Raw genomic sequence first — 23,971 nt, 5'->3', positions numbered from 1 at the left:
GAGGGGATCGCTCACAACCATGCTGGGAGTGTCCATGAATGTGGTGTCTCTACACTCCAGGGAAAGCAGATAAAAAATAAATAAATAAATAAAAATCCCTATTTTCTAAAATGTTGTCTACTGTACATGTGATAGATACGACAGTTTTGTCCATTTTAGAAAAATGATGAAAAATAAATGGTGGTGCTCTTTCTACAGTGAAGTCAATGCTTTGAGAAGTTCAGCCAATGAAGATAATACAGAGATACGTATCCATTAGGGTTCATTGATTACATTGATTGCAGTTAATAAAAAAAAAACATACTAACAAAAAGAAAATACCATCCCTCTTGAATGACGACGGCAGCGTATGAGACATTCAGCAACAAGATGAATCCTTCCTCCTACAGCTTTATCACACTGAGTTTGTGTCTGTTTTGGCCTTTCAGTGTTTTTGGGCCCCATAACGTCAACCATTGTGACATTATTTAAGATTTTAAAAGCAAAACTATTCAGCGACATCTCTGCAACCCAAACAGGAAATGACATTGCAGAATAATTTACTCCAGCCTCGTCCAATCACAGGGCAGCGCCCCAAATTCCTGGGTGACACCAATCTATTATTGCAGGCCTGCAAAGCTTCTGTAGCCTTCGTCCACCCACCCACACACACACACACACACATACACACACACACACACACACACCATTTTTCACATATTTCATCTCATGTCAGATGTGAACATTGGCTCTGCATTAGGCTCTCTGTGGGTTTGCCTTGGACCAGAATAATAGAAATACAAAGAATATAATGGAAATGTGAAATTACATACAGAATACGTCCCCCTCTCGCTCACACACACACACACACACACACGCACACACACACAATATTGATGAGAAAAGCAACTGGAATAATGGAAAAGCAAGAATGTATACACAACACATACCTCTTTCTCCCTCCTTCACTCTGCCTCTGCCTGTATTTTTCACTCTTTGTCACACACCTATATCCACACACAAACGCACACACACAAAGAGGTGTGTATAAATGTTAAATCCATAGCTAACCAGGCCAGTCTAATAGACTCTTATTCCTCTGACGCTTTATCAGCTCAATCACACAAACATTCAGCCCCAAAATAATGGCCTTTCTGTTTGCTGCTTCTTTCTGTGTGTGTGTGTGTGTGTGTGTGTGTGTGTGCGCGCGCTTCTATCTCGGCGCTGTGCTGCACAGGGTGTGTGCACTGCATACAGATCTGTCAGTAAAGCCAGAAATGGCAATTGTTGGGTTAGGAAGTCCTAGACTTTCATTCGTTCATTTATCCACCTGTCAGTCAAGCTGGCTGTACGTATTTGATTTTAATTAAAAGTTACAAATAAGGAAAAGCTATAGACTAGCAGGTACTGACGAGGCACACATCAGTTTCAGCAGCTGAATTCTAGTCGCTTTCATGGCGTCCGATAAGAAGCGTTTTAGTTAAAGTGGTCATTTGCTAGAGAACTACTTTTTGTTAACATTTCAGCGGTCATTTAAACTGTTTGTTCACTGCATCTGTCAGATATTCTTGTTAGTCAAACAGTGTCATGCATTCACGCTCTCTTCTCGCACCCGATGTAGCCACGGTAAAGATTGTTGCTAATGTAAACTATCTAGTTTCTATTATCTTTAAACCATATTTCAAACAAATCTCAAAGACAAATATGCCAGAGGTTTGAGGTGGTTAATTGAAGAGTATGTACTCATTGCTGGCAGCAGCCTTGGAGAAGATGGCTGTCTTTCAGACGTTGGCTGGGTAAACAGTAAATTTGTCTAGGTGAATTGACATTATAAAAAACCTGAGTGGGACTCTGGAGATGTACATTTAGTTTTAGCTTGTGTCTAAATTCAAATTCAGTGTACAAATTCGCATACAGTTTTGCTCAAGAACGCTGTAACCCTTAAAAGGTTACACATCTGATGAAGGCTGGTAAATCTCCACTATCCCTCCTCTAAAGCTCCATCTGTCCCAACCCTAAAGCACCAGCTCTATACCAAGCACTGGAATAATCTCAGATATTCAAAAGACACTTGTGACTGGGACCACACAACTGGCTGAGGTCATGATAACACAAGGTGGAGGACGGTGACCCTAACAGGTCAAAGGTCATGAATGTAAGAGGTCAGATGTTTCATATTAAAGGTCATGACAAAATCATTACAGCTGGACACACAGAAAAAAAAGGAGCCGCATCAAGAGATGTTCAAAGGTTTGCTCCACTAAAGTCGTTATATGTTTCTTACACAGTCGCAGACGTTCTGGAAAGCACATTGGGACCATGTGTTTAACAAGGATGCCGTGGGTGAGGTAATTGGTAATTTCTAGCAGCCACTGAAACCAGCTGGTATCAGGCTATACATGACTTCAGAGAAACCCCAGTCTAACAAGAAGCCTCAGCTCAAACGTTCTTTTTCCACAATGGCCCAAAGCAAACTTGCCAGCAAACGTGTAAAAATCAGCTTTTGAAACACGACCTACAAAGCATTGTGATGTTGGTGGGAGTCTGTTACAGTGGGTTTACTGTTAAGATTAAGTGGGTTTCTTAAATTTTCTGAAGGAAAAAATGTCTTACAGAAATGTGCTTTGAAATAATCAACTCAGTTTTGTTATCTTTGTTCAATTTATCGAAGAAAAAAGACTAAAAGTTGTTCTAAATGATTGCTATTTCTACTTAAGCTCTGAAGTTTGAGATTTTTCCTTAAAAATAAAAAAACACATTATGAAGCCACAAGAAAGCAAAAGAATCAAAGACTGTGTACCGACAAATAGTTTACCGAACCAACATGTGTAGACAATGTGTATTGGGTGCACAAGAGGAGAAGTCACAGCAGGCAGCTCTGAGTTGTCTTCAAAGTGACTGATGCTTTAAAGAATTAGGTTTCAAGCTGTTTATGGGACAAGCATGGAAACTTGGAATTGAAGCCAATGCAGAAGAAGCTCTAACCCACTGAAGCCCAAGTTGTTCCTGGGTGTTTTGACTCACATTAGGCTCATATTTCACCGCAAAACAGAGTCATGGACCTCTACGGAAACAGCACAACCATTGTTAGAAGCAGAGACAACTCCAAACGTCTTTTGCACAGCATAACAAACAAATAGTGCATCCATCCATTATCTATACACCGCTTAATCCTCACTGGGGTCGCGGGTAGCTGGAGTCTATCCCAGCTGACTTAGGGTGAAGGCAGGGGACACAACCAAGCACACTCACATTCACACCTACGGACAATTTAGAATCACCAACTAACCTCAACATGTTTTTGGACTGTGTGGGAGGAAGCCAGAGAGAACCCACGCTACACGGGGAGAACATGCAAACTCCATGTAGAAAGATCCCGGGTGTCCTCAGCGGGACGCGATCGGCGACCTTCTTGCTGCGTGGCAACAGTGCTCACCACCGCTCCACCTTGCAGCATATATAGTGCAATTGATAAAAATAAATAAATAAATAAGAAAAAAACAACAGTTGAAAAAAAAGATGTGACTATATACTACAGATATTTGACGACTTACATGTTCACACTTTTCTGCTCTCTGATCTCACATCCTGCAGTTCAGCCAAAAAGTCCTTTAATTTGTTTTACATGTGACTGTTAGTCACAGCCGAGTCACTAATGACTTGCTGTAGGTGGATAATCTAAGTTCGGCTTTTTATTTCATATATACGAGGAGGATTTAAATAGAGATTGAGTATTTTATTTGAAAGTAACCTTCAACCCAACGTCTCTTCTTTTTCGGAGTTCAAAATCTGTTTGTTGCATGGAGAAATAAAATGTTGTTTTCTCTGTAGCAGTTCATTGAGTTCATAAATGTAACACACGATAGTTTTTTATACATAGCATGAAGGTAAAAAAAAAACAAAAAAACGGTATATGCAGTGTTATCTTCACTTTAGATGTCAAAAGGGTTTTGCGGCTCCCAGTGTTTTCTGTTCTTGAGTGTTTCAGCTTGCTGAATCCTGGGCTAGATGCTGGCTTAAAAAGTCTCTGCTTCCACGAGACCCCTAGTTTTCTCTGGAAATATCAAGTCAATAAATGTAGTCATTATGATGCCATCAGCTAAATTCACATCTTCTGATAAGTGTGCCAGTAGTCATTTAGAATTTTGCTGTTTATTAGGATGTCTTAATCAGTTTTTGGTCCACAATAATGTCGGCCTTTTCCTCAGTTAACTGATCTTCTTGAATGTACTTTACAATACGTTCTAGTGCAAAGTTGAATGTGCACAGTGCACCTTGCCTGTCAACCATGCTGGACAAGTTACCTATGTGCTCCAATTAGGTTTCACGCGTCCCTCTCCTCCGCGCCTCTTACCATATGTGGGAGGTACTGGCGATATTAAAGGCATCTGCGCCGATGCAAACCAACGAGGGATGACAATGCCTGCTATGTGTATTGTTAATATAGCATCTGTGGTTGTATTAGGTTTACAAATTTTCCTGGATGCTGCATAACAAACTCAAAGAAACCCACATTTTACGACTGCATTTTCAGCCTTCTTCCCTCAGGCTACAAGTTTTGCTTTACTCTTGACAACACTCTTGTTGATCTGCCAATTAAGGCGATATTCGTATTTTTTCTGTTTACTTTTCCAGCAAAGATGCACTGAGATGCTCTACACATTCAATCACAGTCAAATCTGAAAGCTTCTCTAAGCCGCAACTGCTGCCTTTAATGAAGCTGATATACTGTATGTATTATTTGTTAGCCTGCTTATAAAGGTAGGAGAGCAAAGTAAAGGGGAGTGACAATGACGATGTTCATAAAGATGTGATGGCAAAAATGGATTTTATCGCTGACAGTATTATTGGTTTAAACTGTCTGCTAACTTGTAACTCAGACACTTTTGAATACATTGCCATCATATACATACTGATGGAATTAAAGAACCTTTTCAGTGATGGCTGTAAACCAATGATCACTTTTAATCATCAGCAATACATTAGTTCAGGAACTGCATTAAAGATTTAAACATGCTTCCTATAACTTACAACAGCAAGTGCAGCCTGTCTTCCACACTTACGCACTCCTGAGGTTTGGAGAAGGCGTGGTCGTTTCAATACAGACAATATATATACGTCACAGTTCTCAGTATGAACACACAGGCATACACAAAGACACACAAGTATGCAAATACTACGGTTCACACAGCTTTTCCCTGGGGAAAAACGAGCAGATTCAGGCAAGAGTTCCCTGGAAACACAGGGATGTCAAATCGCAGTATTCAACCCCAGTCACATGCCATCAGTGTCAAAACTCAGGCAAAAAGATTTACATGTCTACTTTGATTTTTTCAAGTAGTATGTGAATTCAAATTTGTCTTGAATCTGACTCAATTTGAATAATCACACCTCTGACTTCCACAATAGGATTATTTACTGTACTATTGATAAACCGGACTGTCGCCCCACTTCATCAAAAGCAAATCATCATTTGATTGTAATAAATCATTGCAGTACAACCCAGTGCTGTAGCTGCATGACCTAGATACATTGTAATAAAACAGCTTAAAGGAAAACCCTGGACCAAAATCAACAAACTGAGCACTAGTTCTCAAAGTTTAACTAAAAAAAAAAAACACAAACCAAATCCCACAAACTAAAAAATCCAAAATAAAGCTGGGGGGCGCCTGTCTTGCTTTATGGCTGTCTTTGAACTGCCTGTGTCAGACGGATTTCTCCTGTAAAAGACAGCTTGCTCTCAGTGTGTTCTCTGTGGATAAACAGAGGTTTTGAACTCAAGTGATTTGAGTTGGAACAAAACAATAAGACCTCCAGAAACCTACATTGAAGGAGCAGCAAGACAAACAAAGTGAGGCCAGACATTGAGCTCAGCTATGGCCGCAGAGGTTGTCAATGCTACTCCTACACAGGATGAAAGGCAGGCAGAGGAGAGGAGGTGGGTGAGGAGATGAGAGGGAGAATGTGTAAGGGGGCACAGAGGAGAGGGGCAACGATATGAAATAAAGAAGCAGCAAAGCGTAGAATGCTTCCAGAATTCGGAAAAAACCTCATATCGCCGGTGTACTTTTTAAAAAAGTTAAAACAGATATATGGACACTGATGAAATAATGTAGACATCAGCCATCGACAGCTACAGAAATGGATATGCCTTCTCCTTCTCAGCTAATGTAATGTTTGCAAAAGAAGTGAAAGAGCAGGACGGGAAGAAAAGGTGAAGCAACGAGAAGAAGAAACGGTGCAGAAAAGAAGAGGAGTAAATGATGAGAGGAAGAGAAGGGCAATCAGGAGAACAAGGAGTGAAAGGAGAGGAGGAAAGAAAGAGCAGAGAGGGACAGGAACGAAAGAGGCAAGCAAGAGGGGATGAAGGATTATGAGTAGCGGAGGAGGGGAAGAGTTTGTGTGTGTGTGTGTGTGTGTGTGTGTGTGTGTGTAGGGGGCTCATTATTGACACCATGTGTTACCACAGGAAGCTCCTTGGGAAAATATAAGCACCCAGAAAGATCAGAGAGCAAGGGAGAGATGAGAGAAGGAGACAGAGAAATGGAGAAGCAGAGGTCATTCCAACGTCTCTGCAGCTGCAGACGTGTGTGTTCATGTGTGTGAGGGACAGCAGCCTCTGTTTTTGCAGCGGCACATCTGTATGTTAGGCGCGCAGTGTTTTAGCCGCAAATTCACAGCAACAGATCCCACAGCGAACGTACATGGATCCGTCTGTCCGTCCGTCTGTCTGGAAGACCTTTTATCTATGATACACATCAATACTTTAAATGCATCTGTGTCACTTGACGCTACACTGTGAGCACCAGAATTCTACAGCTTCTTCAAACAGTCTCAACAAACACTTAAAATGAGGTAAACACTGTCTTTTTGGCAAAGAAGAGCAGATTTTCAAGACCGAGATTGATACAATATAAAACAGATTAGTCTGGTATCAAGAAGGTGGCTGTAGCGCTTAAATGATTATTCATTTCCCTGATGAGAAAAGTGACAGTGCAACTACTTGGCAACTATTTTGCTTATTGATTAATCATTTTAGTAATTTTTCAAAAAGTACTACAGTTGACCTACTTCCAGCTTCTGAAACGTGAGGGTTAGAGTTAGGCTTTCCCAGTATGCTGTACAACATTTTAATACGCATTTTTTTCACTTGTGTTGGATATCTAACAGACCAAACAATTAATAGATTCATATAGATTAAATAGCTGTAAGTGTTATTAAATAACACTTACAAATGTCCAATACTAGATTAAGTGTTAACATGGGTTTTGCAGTAAAACTCCAAAGAAGTAACCCATATTCTGCTATTCACTCTCTACAGTATGCTACTTTACTACTTGGTAAGCAAAAAGTAAAATGCTACTGGAGAGCAATTTCCCCACACAGCAGCAGCAGTGTTGGAAAATCTAAAAAGGTTAGAGAAATGAAACCATCAAACTACATCGGAGCGGTGCTTCAGAATGAAGATAGGTAATTTTGGCTGTTATTTCTGGAAAGTCACACTGAAATGTTGAAGCTGGACAACAGGTAACATGACTTCACAAAATGGTCATTTTGATTTTGAAGCCTCTCAATGTAGGAAATTGATGCTATTGACAATACACTTGTATTAATTTCCATTATTTTCCATGTATTTCGTGTTGCACATCGGGTTGTGTCTGTGTTGTATTCCAGAGCTGGAAGTTGCACACCAGCCCAAAGTTTGTCATCCAATCAATTTTACAATTTTTATGCTGTTTCCTACAAATCCATATTGTAGTCTAGTTTATTTTTTAGGCACAGTTAACAGTCTGGGTGCTGTAGCTGGTGCAAACACACACATGGACACCCTGTATGAACTCACATGCACACACACTTACCAATTCATCAACTCATGCCCTGTTTCTTTCGGTGTCTAAGCCCACCGTAGAATGGAGCTGCAGAGCAGCTATTGTGTCCCTGGTAGAATTAACTATTGATTTTCTCCTCAGCATTATCAATGCTGTTCTGACAACAAAACAGCTAGGACACACTCACACACATGGGCGTACACACACATGCACAGACCTAGAATTTGTTTAGTGGAAGATGTGCTTTGTAGGAGGCAGCAGAGCCCCACAGGGAAGAGCACAAGTCAAACATTAACATGCTACTGTAATAAGTATTCACTGACAAATTCACAAATAATCATACATGCAAAATAATCAAATATGCAAAACAAACTGAACCAAATATTTTGAGAGCTGTATCACACATCCATTAGTTCAAACAAGGTCCCATGAAACAATAGGCTGTGTTTATGCATCACAAGTCCATGTATTACTTCTGCAATCAGAACAGAGCATTCAAAGAGCTCCGTTATTCTCAAATGATCTGTCACACATTTATAGAATTAGTCCAACCTCCATAACCACATCATCATCTTGTTCCAGTCTCACTTTTGACAAACTCAAAGGAAATCACTTTGTTTTAGGGAATGCCATTAACTGTCCCCCACCCCCACAGATGAGTTGCAGCTTTAAATCCATTTTCCCCATTATTCTAGAGAACTCTTTACTCCCGTTTGTGCTTGGAAAAACAACATCCCTTCCCTTTATTTCTTTTGTCATATCAAGCAATCTGGCAGATTTCTCACTAAAACTAAGCAAATTATTGTAAAACATAGCAGGGGATTTAGGAGCTACCAAAGATGAGTGCAGGAGACGTTTGCAAAGCTGGATAGCTAACATTAGCAAACTAGCTCTGGAGCAAAACGCTTCACACCTCATCAAAAGAGATTTAGCCAACTGGTTTCAGTGGCACTAGTTTCAGCGGAACCATGTAATGATTTGCATGTTCCACAACTTTAGTCAGTGTGTCATGCAGTGAAGGACTCGCACTGGTCTGGTCCTGGTCTTGATTTGGTTTGACTTTTAGCACACATTCCAACCTTCAGCTCTGTGCAACAGTTCAAGGTTTAGAGTAAAACAAAAAGATATCCGTGGTATTATTTTGAAAGCATCCTCACTTTACTTTAAATGCTGAAACCTTCTGCACAGCACTTTCCTTATGCACCACACAAGGGCAGGCGGAAGAAGCCCAGTCAGATGTTTGTACTGCTGAACACCTCTCCTCTTTCTCTTACAGCTTCCGCCGTCGTCCTTATTGACAGAAACTTCCAACTTAGCACCTGGCTAATTTTAGCTCTCAGGGGATTCCTCTGAAGCGCACAGACATAGAAACACCTGTTGGTGGGCATGTGATCTGTGTCTTTGGTGCAATGTCACTGATTAATTCTTGGCCGCCTGGAAGCCAAAGACAACTTGACAAACGCAGAGCAGAGGCTGTGAAGTTGTCATTGGTTAGAAAGCTACCAGCACACAGACATACACGTACAAGGGCTGTAAGTCGAAGCTTATACAGCAGTATGACTGAGAACAACACACCCCAGTCATTTCTGGTGGATGGAAATGAACTTATAAGTTAGTTCAAGGTGTTTCAGAGCAAAAACATCACAGCAAAGTAACTTTGCGTTACAGTTTCCTTTGTTGTAACTTTCTGTCAGTGCTACAGACAGCAGTGACTGGAGAAGAAAGACGAGAGAATTCAGAGAATTGCAAACATAAACTCTAATAGAGTCAGACGTACAGCTCAACACGTTTGTCCGTACAAGGTATAGTACAGCTGCAGATCACACTGATTTGGAATTTGTACAAAGCAGTTTATATTTCTTTCTACACAACCACAAATCAGGAGCAATTTAGAGTTCAACGACATTTAGACATGTGGACAGAAGAATGGGGATTGACTCAGTTCAATTACTGGACAAATTATGATCATTTCCAGCTTGTCAAATGCGGGGATTTTTTTTTTCTCCCTCTCTCTCTTATATAACACTAGGACTTGAAAAGCTTTGGAATAATTGTAATGAACATTTCTCACTATTTTCTGGCATTTAATGCAATTAGCTGATGGTGCTTGGCACTGCAGTTGTTCTTTCTGTCATGTCTTTTGACTACCAGGGACATATACAAATAGTTGTACATATGAAAAAGAAGATAAGCTAAACTTTAAGTGTACCAACACTATAAAAACACACAGTATAGGGTGAATGACAGTCTAGGAGTAGGTGATGAGTGCGTAATGCTTGCATTTATTCAAATAACTTACAGATAAACCACTTACGTATTCACAATCTGCATTCATTTGCATGTTTTAACGACGTCTATATAATTCTGCCACATAACCTCTTATTACAGCACAAACACAACGGCACTAAACCCTCCTTTATCGTTCATATCTTCCTGATTTCTTTCCTTTTTTTTCTTCCTTCGTCACTATTTTTCCATCCTTCTTGCCTTTCCCTCTTATTTTCTACGACACACTGATTGTATTCACCGAATTTGAGTACCAGGCTGAGAAAAAGTTGAGTTTCCCTCCAGCGTGCGCCATCAAACCCATTCAGCTAAGCTCGGCTGCTCTCATATTAACATAGCAAAGTCAGATCAACATATTTCAGAAACATTATGACACTGAGATGAATTCACCTCATAAAAATGTTGATTTCTCTGATGGGCAGAAAAACCCACTCTGGATTCACACTGCATTCACTACGATACCTCTGGTGGGTTCACATCACATTCAGCCCAGTTTGGTTTAATCCACATTACCATAAACTTCTCAGCACACGTGTAGTTGCCCTGAAGAGACCTTTTATCTACAAATTAACTAATTTTTGACGTTTGGCACCGATTCTGCCAAGGAGAAAATATTTCATAGGATCCGTCAGTGCCTCTAATTACACTAAAAATACGATAAACATCAATAGGGAAATCAATCAGTTTTCTCAACCTTCCACATATGTTTGCTTTTTTTGAAGACGGAGCGTGAGGTTTCTGCAGGACAGCAGTATTATAAATAAGTCACATGGATTTGCTAAATAAAAATGTTGATTTCTCAGTTGGTTTATAAGCCTTGTCTGGATTCATTCCACAGCGGTGTCTCTGGTGGCTTTAGTTCACATCTATTCATGCAAATCAGCCGGGTAACATTCGCATTAATACACACATAACTCCAACAAGTTAACTTTTCTGCCAGCTTCTCAGAACTTTTCAATTCTCCCCAGTGACAGTCACATATTCTTGACATTTTACTATCTTTTATCGATACCGTCGTTTGGCGTGGCTCTGGAGTCTTGTGCATCATACCGACTCCAGTCTGATAGAAAGTCAGAGTTCAAAACCTATACAGCAAGAAGAATCAAGTCGGTCTATAAGAGAGAATGTACAAACAAGTTTTTTTACAGGAGCTAAATAAACTTTAGGGTTCACGTTATTGTGGTAATTTTCTGTTTGCTGCAGAACAAACTGGACTTTTCTGGCCTTGTGATGACGTAGTGGAATTAGTGTGTGACTTAACATTCAGTGGCTAATCCTAACAAATAACCGATATGAAACCTCAAGTTTACGACTAACTAATAATTATTTTCACAATGTCATTATATTAACCTGGTTATAAAATATTAGAACAGCAATGGTTTCTCGAGCCCAATATGTTGTTTTCAAATGGCTTGCTTTCTTAAACAAGGTATAAAAGTTAAAGTAAATCAAAGCTTAAGTTTGGAAAAAAAACCCCGATGGGTCAGTGCTGAATACATAGAAGCAAACAGAAAAGTGCATGTATTGATAAACGGTTGGTGCACACAACTGGAGAGCACTGCATCTTTCCAATGGAGCCTTGCCAACTTCAAACCAATGAAAAAGCAGAGACAGAAGTCTTTTATATGAGCTAATAAAATCTGCTGAAAAGTTTGTGTTAATGACTGACCGTGATTGAAAAAAATAGGTCATCTGGTCCTTTTGCTATTCAGTTATTAAAACTGTCCCTTTTTCTTCCTGTGTATCGACTGATAGATAAATCAGCTTTTTGTATTACGAAAAATTAGTTCATTTACTTGAACTTTCACCATCACCAACAAAAAAATTAATAAGAATCTTGTTCAACAAAATTGCTTCAATTCCTGCCGTCAAACAATACTGAGGAAACAAAAACGTCTATTTTAGGTCGCATACTTCCAGTGCCTGACTTTGACCTGCTCCTCTGTCTTGTGTCCTCTGAACCATTCATCTACCTGTTTCATCCATCTTTTCTCTATCACTGATGTCTCATCCAATGCCTAATAAGTCTTGAATGCCCCCTCTTCTCTCTCTCTCTCTCTCCTTCAGCCCTCCTCCTCCTCCTCCTCCTCCTCTTCCTGATTATCTCCTGGTGTCTCTCTGAGCTCCGTCGCTGATAGAGAGCATGCCTGGTTGACACGCCTGGTAATGAGGCTCCTAACGCAGATGGCCTCTCCCACCCTCTCCTACTTTCGCTCCCTCTCTCTCACAGTATGCAGAGAGACTCACATCCTGACAGCAGCCTCCCTCCTCTCCTCTGCAGGAGGCCCACAGCCCTCCTGGGTTAGTTGGAGATGTTTTGAAGAGGATAAATAGAAAAGGGCATGACGAGCAATAGATTTGTCTTATCTTTCAAAGCGACAGTTACCAACACCAGCCAACGCTAGACTCGCACATGCAAACAAATACGCACCGATGATCATCTTCACGCATTGGAAGCATTTGTTTTTATCCCCTAAAAAGGTCAAATTCTACTGCGTTTTGTGTTTAAGTGAGGCAATTTGCCTAACTACACTAAGAGGCAGTGCTTGCATGAATATTTTGACTCTGATTGTTAACCATGATATATTGCTTTGTCTCAGCCGTCAATCCGTATCTCTGCTCAAGGCTTTGTTGCTCATTTTTCATTGTTGACTATGTCACGGCCCTAACACATACACACAGCCCATAAATTAATCTTTCACAGCCCCGCAAATACACCCAGTAGAAGAGCAGTGTCTTGTTCTCGAGTGCATTTCATGGTATGATTTGCTCAAAGGGTAGAGTCATCTGAAATAAAAAAAAAAACAAAAACCTTATTCTTACTTAAACCTAAATACACCCACGCAGAATTTTTGGAGGGTTTTTTTTTTGGCCACATTTTCTGCAACTAACAATTCTTTTTCATCACTCATTAAGCACTAATCAACCAGCTGTTTGATCTCTAAAATGTCAGACAATGTTAAAAAATGTTAATCGGTGTTTCCCACGGCATAAGATGACATCCTCCAATGTGTTGATTTGTCAGTTCAAGACACTCAGTTCAGAAAATATTTACTGGATTCAGAGAAATTCAACTTTTAAAAAAATGTTTAAAAAAAATCTAACCAATTACTTTATAGCTAACTAATCAATTAACTGATAGATTACTTTACAATCAACCTAAAAAATCCCATTTCTAACAGCAGAGTGAGTTAGTCCACTGATTATACATAGCTAGCTTCTAATCCTTGGCTAGTGTTGCATGCCCTCCCTGCTGATTATTATCATTATTTTAATTTCAGTCATTTAATTATTAGTAAAGTTATATAGAAAGGCAGGAAGGGCTTGTTGTCCAGGAGAAGAGCCTCCATGGTTTTATTAATGAATGTGTTTGCTGGAGCAGATTTCTAATAAACAAAACATATATAGTAAATAGAAAGATCAGCGTTCTTAACCCTAGTCAAGACTTTCATGTTGCCATACATAGAAGTTCTTTCGGGGTCCACTGAACCCCAAGAAAGAAGATGTGCAAAACATTTGTTGGTATTTTATACAACGTTAAATACATTTCCTGATAAGTTGACATATTTTTGGTTCCAAATGCATGACAAATGTCCCTCTTTTATATTAAAATTTTTTTTTAACTCTTCAAAAATAAAAAACAAACCAATGGCCTGGGGTACAAAAGACCCCCAAAAGTCCTGAACAAGGTTAAAAGGGGGTTGTTCCCACATTCACCCGATCATCCGTCTGTCTGTGGAGGTAGCTTCATACCCTACAGCTGATTTATGAGTCCTAAAATAACCAATCCATCTGTAATTCTAACCTCAGACGTTGCTGCGTCTCCAACACAAAGAAACTTCCCAAGTCAGACCCCCAGCAGACCAAACCCTCACTCACACATCTTGTGTTCTTTTAGCTCCACTAAACCTGTTTCTTCGTGTCAGTTGGACTTTTACTTCTAGTGTGATCCGTTGATGAATCGAGTCCCTGAGCCGAGTCCGAACCTGCTGCTGCTAGCTGCCCAACATTAGCAGCTCCGTGTATCGACGGTGTATCGATTATCGATCAGTCTCCGGTGACTCACCTCTCTGCTGGCCGCGGCAGCATTGCCATAGCAACGCGGTGACAAACACGAGCCGGAGTCGCTTCATGTCGCGCCGAGGTCCGATCAGTGGACACAAGTTTACTGAAGTTCATCCAAAGTCTGCGGGTACTCCTCCTCTTCCTCTGTGCTCCCTGCCAGGGCAGAGGGGAGGAGAAAGCGAATATCAGGATAGATGGATAGATGGATAGATAGATAGATAGATAGATAGATAGATAGATAGATAGATAGATAGATAGATAGATAGATAGACTCATCAGAATAAAATGATTTATCTTCCCCCCCAATCGTACTGATGTTACTCCCATGTGCAGTTCAGAACATTAGTATTTGGACTGTTGTCAAATTCCAACCCTAGGGTGTTATTGAAGGCTATTTCGAGATATTTTTTACTTTTGTGACTTAAAAAAAAAAAGAAAAAGTTGTAAATCAAGATTAATAAAGTTACCATATGTGGTAGATTGTGTGGAAGATTTAGAATAAATGAAAGAAAACGTAACAAACTGCAAAAAAAAACATTGCAAAAAGTATTTATAAAGTGCTTGGCAAGTGCACATGCTTCTTCAACCTCAATGAGAGACCCAGGGTGGACATATTACAAATGACACATTACAAATCTGACTGACTGAATGATTGTTGTTGTTGTTGTATAGAATATATGTTATGTTCATTTAAAAAAAAAAAAAAGTGAGCTTTTACAACATTGAATTTCCCTTCTGGGATAAATAAAGTATTTTTCATTTCATTCATATTGAACGTCCAAGGAAGTTACCAAATACAGTCACCTGCCCCATAAAGGGTTAATACTGACACAAGCCTACTCAATTCAAGCTGAGATTTACCATTCTAGTGTAGTATTCATTATATTTCAAACTTAATGTGCTCCATCACAGAACAGAATCACAATAATAAAAATAACAAAAATAAAATTTAAAAAAAGCATTTTTCACAGAGGTTGTGCCACTAAGGTTAAAAAGGTGCTACTTTAAATTCCTGAGAAAAAGAAAAAAAAAAGTTCAGTTTAGGCTAATCAAACTACTTTTCCCTGTAGTCCACTGAGCTTGTACTTCACTTACTGTCTGCAGCTGCTGACAAATACAAACATGTGGAATTGTATATGCATCCAAAAAAGGTCTTCAAACATACAACGGGGCTCTGCAGAGCTGGATATAAAACCGTCAGTTCTGCAAAACAAATGAAATGTTGCATCAACACAGTTTTGACTGCCTGAAAAGAAAAAAAGAAGAAGAGTTGAAAAGATGATGAATGCATCAGAAGTATGGAGAAGTTCTGGTTCAGTTGAGTCCATCCAGTTCCACACACTGCTGTTCTATGGCTCCTCCTGCTGCCCTGACAACTAAGCACACTCTGGGGCAGAACGTTGTCCGGTCTCTCACAAAGGCATGGAACTGGAAAACACTAACTTTTACACACATGTTGTTACCAAGTTATAACTAGTAATAATAATTCTAACTTTATTTGTATAGCGCAGTTTACACAGTGCAACTCAAAGTGCTGTACATCAAAAAAGTAAAAAGAAGGATAAAAAATAATTATTATTATAAGACAATAACATACAATGAAATAGTCCACAATAAATAGGTTTAACATTAGTAACATTTCATGGTTTTATCTGTCAGCTGGGTCACATGCTCTGTCAGATGGGAAACGACAACACAGAATGCAGCGTCTCCGTATGTTTTAGTTCTAATCTTCAGAAATTCAAGATCCCAGAGCTAGATGATGTTAGGGATCTAGAACAGCAATACCTAACCAACAAATCAGATTAAAAGTCTGGAGCATGTCCACTAGGAGATTTACAACTTAAAACTAAAATTGTAAAATGGTTTCCAGAATGGACTGGGAAGAAATGAAGTGGAATTTTGGGAAGATGCGCTGCTGTTGGATCAACTGAAGTTTGTCTGAAGATTCCTTTGGACGGCCAAAAAACAAAGCATTACTATAGGCAAGCCTGCTGGAAAGAAAAGTCTTCCTTAGACAGGAAAAGCTGTCAGGGACAGTATTTCTGAGACGGTAAAATCCATTTGTAGTGACGATTCATCATCAGAAAAATGTTTGTCGCTTCAACAAAGCAGCTTCAAACTGAAATCAAGTTCTTTTGGAATAATTGCAGATGTACATGACGAGTGAAATATCACCCATAATCTGCAATGATCATTATTGTCATTGTATATATGATTCATTGATTATTTCAGCTTGTAAATATTGATAATGTGGATTGCATTCAGCAATAAAGTTGGTAAACTCGCCTAAGTTTTCCCTCCACTACGTCTCTGAGTGTTCTTATTGACTGTGTGGGCCATTATAGCTGTTTACTCCTTCACCGCTGAAAGCACCAGCATATTATAATGTTACAGCTCACCAACTTGTCAGTCATTTCACACACCTGTGCATGTGGGTATTTATGTAGATGTGCTTATGTGGCTGTAAATGGGAGTCCTGTGTTTACTTTACCGGCCTACACTGTGGCGTGCGGCTGTGTATTCGGCTGAGGATTTTTGTCCGCTTATGTATTCAGGGTCAGTCGAGCTGCCTCGGACCTGAAGGCTCCGGAGACGAAGAGGCTGAGGCTGCAACATTCTGAGGTTGAAGATGGGTTCCCTTCGCTGGGCTCGAAGCTCCGGGCAACCCTGGAGTGCTGCTGGGTCTCTGTGGGGCTGGGCAGTGTCGAGGCTGCATCTGGACTGGACCACAAGGTGAGTCACAGCACCAAACATGTTCCGTATTGTTCTACTCTATTGTTGGTTTACAATAAACTTTGTTTATTTGTAAAGCACTTTCTAAGAACACAATTCGCAAAGTGCTTTTACATAATAAAGAAAAAAGACAGCATGTATAAAAAGTACAGGCAAACACTCGAAACATAAAAATACACACATTAAAAATGGAAAAGAACAGACTGGGTCACTCTTGAAAGGTATACTAGTAAAACTGAAGATCAGATAGGACTTTCTAATCCCATAAATAAACTGTTGTGCCAGATACTGTTTAAATATTGTATTAACAACAAACATATCAATATAGGTAACAGGGCTCTGTGAACACAGACATTAAAGAAGTCATAATATCAATTGAGAGATGGATCTGGGGTTTTTAATTGAAATATATGTTTTTTGTATTTAATGTGTTATTTTGTGTTTTTGTTGACACAAGTGTAGGAGCACAGCAGCACTTGTTGGTTAAATTAAAGCACACTCTTTTTTTCTGAAAGAATAGCCCCATAACCAGACACCTTTAATACTCTTGAAATGCCTGAATACTTGTGGAACCCATCAAGAAGTAAAAAATATGCTGTTTACAAAGATTTCTAACTAAAATGAATGATGGAGTTGTGACTTTAAAACATGTTTTGATTCCAGAATCTTTCAAGAAGATGAGGAGATGCTGGTTCTGACTCAGAGTGATGAGTTAAACCGGACCTACAGTGAGGACAGCAGACTGCCCCTTAACAACATGACAAGCAAAAATAGTCAGTGTTTTGATGACGCCAGAAGAAACAGAAGATCCTCAAGAGACAACAGCTTGGCTCTAACTCACAAAGACGATCCAGGGGATCCTGACAAGGCAGCATCCACCAGCACTCTATGGCAGGAGAGGCCGGCTTTAAAAGAAACCAGAACTACTGTAATCTCCACTGGAACCAAGACCGTCACCATCACTTCGGCTGTTTCCACTGAAGAGTCCCTTTGGTTCAAAAACACCAGAAGCCATGACACGGAAAGAAAATCTTCTGAGATGCAAGCTGGTGGGATGGGAAGTAAGGAAAAGTTAGGTTTGAGCCAGAACCAGGGGAACAAGATGAGGTCCTACAGGCTGACTGCGCTCCAACAGAGACTTTCTGAAGATAAAGAGGAGAAACGAGATGGAGACAGAGCTGTGGAGGGGACTTCTGAGCGCTGTGGTCGCCTTAAAAAAGAGCGAGCCAGCAGCAGTTGGGCTGCAGGTCAGAGCTCCAACACCAGCAGCACTAATCCCTCTCCCACCATCACCGCCTGGGAAGCCAGCTGGAATGTCACAAACGCTATACAGGTACACAAATACATCACGTATGCATGGTCCAGACATTTTCCATACAAGAAAAGAAAACGAATCTACATGAAAATATAACAATGACAACTTTTTTTGCTGCTTGATTCCAAAAAAACCAAATCTATCTGACAGAACATCCTTTACTGCCAGTCAAGGGTTCATGAATACACACAGAATACAAACATAGAATACAATCAGTCAACACACCTCAGATTTGTTGACATGCAGACTCGGCATGTGCACAACAAAATGAGCAGGAAACATCAGAGAAACGCTTAAAAGAAACATTTGGGTACAAGAACTCATGTAACATCAGTTGTATGGAAGTATTTCAGCTACAGAAAGAATCCGTCAACAGTCCTGCAACTGTTGCCACCACACGAGGCAATACAATTAATTAGTTTGACCGTTTAAATTAGCATCACAAAGTCACCACAAATGGAGTTATTTGGAAAAAGTTGCTCTGTTTTGTCATTTCGCAATATATATCATAGACAATTCAAAAAAATGTGCAATATCATTTTTTCCCCTGTATATTGCAGCCTTGTCCTGTTATGAGCAGTGAACTATGGCACTGAACTTACTCACGCTTTGGTCACTGTTATTTAATCAGTACATTAGAATGAAGTGCTTTTTCTCGTTTCAGTTTTTGAGTCTGCTGTTGAACAGCGATGCTTTTTAATGCCAGACACTACAACGCTCACACAGGAACTCCAAATGCTTTCTGATAGAATAATTTATGTTAATTGCAGTTGTAAATTCATTTTTCAGTTTAATTTCAATCCTCCTTTCCCTCCCCAAACTTTTTGTCTCTCTCTGTCTGTCTTGTTGTTAAAAATAAGTGCAAAATGTAAATGCCAGCTGTTTAGGTGTTAAGCTGCACACTAGGCTCAAAAAGCATTAAGTGGACTCTTTCATCTGCTCCCATTGTATTTTCATATTATTGAACAATGCCTTGTCTTGCAGGCTGTTTGTCAGGCACTCTACAGTCTTCATAATCAAATTAAGCATGAATCAAATCATTTTTTTATTTCTTTTTTTTTTAAATAAGAAAATCTCGCATTCACAGTGTGTTCTTGTGGCAGTAATGCTAATAGCTCATTATGCTGTAAATGCTGGGTCGTATTCAAACACTGCACTCATGTAAATGTGTTCTTTCACTGAATAACTGTGGTGTAATTGAACAGTGTCACAGGGTCCATGGAGAATACATTAGGACATCATTCATACAATGTACACATCCATACCTACACGTGTACACAAAACACCAACGGCTGAAGACGCGGCCACGGCAAACGTGCTCCTTTAGGAACCGAGCTGGATTTACATGAAATGTTTCTGCATTCGATGGCTGTGAGCGCACAGACTTTTAATCACGACTGATGACTGGAGATAGAGCACACGATATTTAGTGGATAAACACATATTTCATGCGCTTGGTTTGGTAATGCTCATCTATTTAAGTTCCAGCTTTTTTTTCAGTTTTCATTCTGTGCCAGGCAATGTGGAAAACTCTAATTAAAACTGATGGCGTCATTCTGCAATTGATTTAAATTACCTATTTAAATGTAGGATTTGCTACTTCTGTAAGACCATATTTTCCAGCTATAGCTCTGGTCTCCAAACCCTACACAGCGACTTGAGCAAAATACCATTTTACTGTATTTTCGTGTCACCTGTTTTTTGGAGGGGTTTCTGGTAAACAGTGTCTGCTGCTTTCCAATGCTCTTGGGGTTTTTTTGTTTGCTGTTTATGTTTTATAGGTTGTTCATTACCTGCAGCCCTCTGTAATCGGCACCCTTCACCAAATCAACTGTTCAGTAATCCTGTTCATTTCAGGTCACAGAAAGGTCAAGTTGTGGTTTAAGGAGGTCTTTTTCAAGCTGATGATTTGCAGAATGTTAGCTGAAGTCCTGAGACAATGGTGGACAATCATACAGTGACAATAAAAGAGGAAGAATGTATTTTTTTTAGGCTTGAACACACATTAGTGCAATTATTACAGCCCTGTCTGCTAACAGATGTCTCAATACAGGAAAAAAAGAACAGCAGTTTTATCTCTTAACGAGGCTAAAAAGAAAATATGTATTTTCCTGTGGTGGTTTATTGATGCCAATATAAATGACTGTCTGCCAGCTTAATAAAGTTTTTATTAGAGACAAAACTTGCTGCCAAAAATGCAAAAAAAAACAGCTCCAGCTCTCAAGGCTCTCAACTTGGGAATATTATGAAGCTGGGTTTGATTTCCACACTGATTGTTAATGAGGCAGCTCCAGTCTGTGTGTCTTCATCTCAGATCAGAGCAGTGGACCTCGTGTTTCTGACACGGAGAAGAACTAATATTTACCTTTCTATGATTAAAGGACGGCTTGTTTATGAGTGACATTTTACTTTAAAATACACTGAAAACTAAGGCTTGAAGTCGATTGTGATATTTAAATCCAAACACAAGCCACAAGGGAATGTTTTTTTGTCTTTATTATAAATATAGCAGGGTATCTCTGTTTTTGCTGATTTGCCTCTTGTAATTGATCTGAAAAGCATAATTGTCGTGTATTTGGCAGTGTATGTTTAGCATTTTTGCTTAAAAAAGTAACCGCTATAGCTCACCTGGTTGAGCTGGCGTCCCATGTATAGGGGCTGTAGTCCCCAACGCAGTGGTCATGGGTTCGAGTCCGGCTCATTACCCTTTGCTGCAGGTCCACTTTCCTGTCTCGCTCTCTGTCCTACCTAAAAAAAAAAGCCAAAAAGTATCTTTAAAAAAAATTAAAAATAACTGAACTGACAAATCAAGTATAACTATACTGTAAAAAAACATCTGCATGTAAAAGCTGTATGACCGTATCTTTGTCCACAGTGCTGCAGACGTATGTCCATTTATTTACTGTTTTTGTTGATGTTTGTTTGTAATGTTAAGAGAGAATGTAATGAATCAGCAAACATGGAACAAATCAGAGCATTTTTTTTATATTGACTTTCGATCAGGATTTTTACAGAAATGTGAAAGATTTATACATTAATACAAAAATTAGTTTGAAACATTTTCTTAAACACTGTAGTTACATTATTAAGTAACAGAAAAGTTTAATTTGTATTTCCATTAGTATATTTCTGGCAAAGATTGCCCTTTTTTATTTACAACGGATGAACCATAAAATTTCCATTTTTTTAATTACAGGACAAACACCAGGTAGTGGGCTGCCCCCACATCTGTTACATTCTGGATTTATTTAACACTTGTCTTTATACTGTGGATGCACCATTAAATTAATGAAAGTGTCATATTTTCCACTATAGATACACCATTACATAATAGCAAATGCCAGTTGGTTTTTTGGGGTTTTTTTTTTAAATATAATGTTTACCATTAAATAACAGGAAATCGACCTTTGGTACACTATTAAAATACAGAAATGCAGAAATGTATAATCTCAGAGCAAAATGTCCTGTTTTGCTGCTACTGTGGACATGCTGTTATTTAAAGAAAATATCTGAGACAAAGTCCACATAATGAGCCACCACCACATTTACTGTAGTGTAGTTGAGAGTTGATTTTGTGTTGACTAACAAACTACTCGATAGATTAATCATTTCCTGTCTGATATCATATTTACCATCATCGTAGTTTGATTTTAATCAGACATGACTGACAGTGATGTTTCATTGTCAACCTCACTATGCCAGTGAGTTCACTGATCAACAACATGATGCAGCAACAACAGAAGTAATGTGGTAATTAATTTATCACATCTGATTAACTCAGAAATGTGCCTTACTTTTACAAAATTACGTGGAAATTATATTTCTCCAGTACATTTATCTTTTTCGTTCCATTGAATTCAGTGAAATGACACAACTTTGATGAAAGTCAGGAATAGGACTCTTGTCATGGTTCAAAAATGATTGTTATTTAAATGTCAAAGCTGTCTGTTTCTGCTCGTGTCAGCTCCACCTAATCCCCTCGTGGTGGGCAAAGACATTTCTCTGTCAGTTTTTGTGAACAAGGCATGTTCTGGCATAAAATATTGCACATGACCTGAAGGGCAGTAGTTGAAATCTTGCATTGGGAAGTCCAGATGTGGAGCGGTTAATGTGCAATAACCTTAATTTTTTTCACTTTCTGCTGCCAAGATCCTCTTGCTGCTGCTTGGCAGCCAACACTAACTGTGTAAAGTGTAAAACAAGCGTACGTGTGCCTGGTCAACATGGCCTAAATAAGCAGATATTAACGATGTCTTGGGTTTTTAAAAAGAAAATCATCTTCTTCTTTATTTTTTTTCCCAAGCCAATCAGGGATTTCTGTCTTCCTTTATTGTAGCCCTTTGTGATTGGAAGCTGCTTCAGGTTGTGCTCAGAGTAACCAATGAGGAATTAGCTGGCAAAAACACAGAGAGAAAGAGAAGCGCAACAAGAGAGGGGGAGATGAAATCAGATACTTGAGCGTCAGACGTCTCTCAAACTGCTTTCATCCCCAGCAGCTCCATCTGAACATCAAAGCTCTATCAGCATATGCCTAACAGACACCAGTTACAAAATAGTAACTTGAAAGAGAGAGAATGTGCGCTTGTCTGTTTATGCATACACACTGTGTGCTTGTGTCTGCCATCTATGATGTGCTTCCATAACTCTCTCCGAGAGCGTGCGTATCTCCATGTTCGACATTCAAAACACAGCAACTCCATCAAAGTAGCTTGTTGTCTCCTCTGATCTCCTCTCATCCAACCTCATGCTCTCTTGCAGTGAGGCTGCACCTCTCCTTCCACCTTCTCTCCTCTCTGTGTCCTCCTCCTCTCGTCTCTTGCCTCTCCTCTCTTTTCCTTGCCTCCCACTTTCACCTCCATTCTCTTCCCTCCTTCTTCTCTCTCTGGCAGTCACTTTCATTTTCCCTTGGTGATGGGCCAAAGCTCGGCTCTTCTCTTCCTTCTGCTCCTGCTGGTCTCCTGCATCCTCAGACTCTCTAGGCATCACGCCAAAGCTCTCCTCTCGCCTCCTCCTCATCCAATCATGAACACTTCTTTCATCTCTAGCCTCGTCCATTCCTTCTCAGTCGTTCTTACGCTTTTTAATTTTGACTTTTCACATTTTACTCATTCCCAGTGATTATTTAAATGATTCAGATATTAGAGGTCTCGCATGCGCTATCACACATCCCAGCATTTATGTAATATTGATATCTGCTTTTGAGGAATTACCAGCCTTGATTCTGAAAGCAGTTTTTAGTTACCATCTACACATTGTCTTCCAGTAATTCATTTTTTTCTTTTGCTTGACTAAAAATACTGTTGTATATTTTACCTATGCTGTGACAAACTACCCACATTAAATACAAAATATTGAGAATCCTTAAATTCAGTTCCCCGTCCCTTTCGCTTTCTAAAACCTTTCTTTGCATTTTTTTCTGTAATTTAGTCAGCTGTAGACGTGCCTTTGTTTATGTTTGTTCATAATGTTAACAGAAAAGGCAACGTATTAGCAAAAACATTTCCCCTTGATTTTACTTCCGGGTTTTTACAGAAATATGAAAGAAGTATATTTACTTCTTTCATATACGTTTTCACAGAATTTACAACTGTAGATAAGTCACTTACTAACAGAAAAGTTCCATTTGAGTTGCTGTTGGTGTCATGTTATAATGTGATAGTTGTGGGGGTTTTTTTGTTTGTTTGTTTTTTTTTGGTTTGTTTTTTAGTATGTGAACCAAAAATCTACAGAATATGTCCATTTTTCATTACAGGACAAAGTC

General features: G+C 39.4%; 2 protein-coding genes across 11 annotated transcripts in view; one reads left to right on the top strand and one right to left on the bottom strand.

The window, feature by feature from the left end:
* lama2 (laminin, alpha 2) overlaps positions 1-14,269 on the bottom strand; it is a 225,864-nt gene extending 211,595 nt beyond the window's left edge. For all 10 annotated transcript variants that reach the window (XM_008284577.1, XM_008284594.1, XM_008284585.1 and 7 more), the window contains exon 1: positions 14,161-14,269. In XM_008284577.1, the coding sequence (XP_008282799.1) occupies positions 14,161-14,227 (67 nt within the window). In that variant the 5' untranslated portion in view covers positions 14,228-14,269. The remainder of the gene's footprint in view (positions 1-14,160) is intronic.
* A 2,522-nt stretch (positions 14,270-16,791) lies between these two features.
* The window catches only part of LOC103359284 (vesicular inhibitory amino acid transporter-like), a 15,532-nt gene continuing 8,352 nt past the window's right edge, over positions 16,792-23,971 (top strand). Inside the window, exons 1-2 of the mRNA XM_008284545.1 lie at positions 16,792-16,895; positions 17,559-18,228. Coding sequence (XP_008282767.1) covers positions 16,792-16,895; positions 17,559-18,228 — 774 coding nt within the window. The remainder of the gene's footprint in view (positions 16,896-17,558; positions 18,229-23,971) is intronic.

This window comes from Stegastes partitus, unplaced genomic scaffold (assembly GCF_000690725.1).
Source record: "Stegastes partitus isolate 25-593 unplaced genomic scaffold, Stegastes_partitus-1.0.2 Scaffold9, whole genome shotgun sequence".
Classification (NCBI taxonomy): Eukaryota; Metazoa; Chordata; class Actinopteri; family Pomacentridae; genus Stegastes; species Stegastes partitus.
This window is presented reverse-complemented; position numbering and strand designations above follow the sequence as displayed.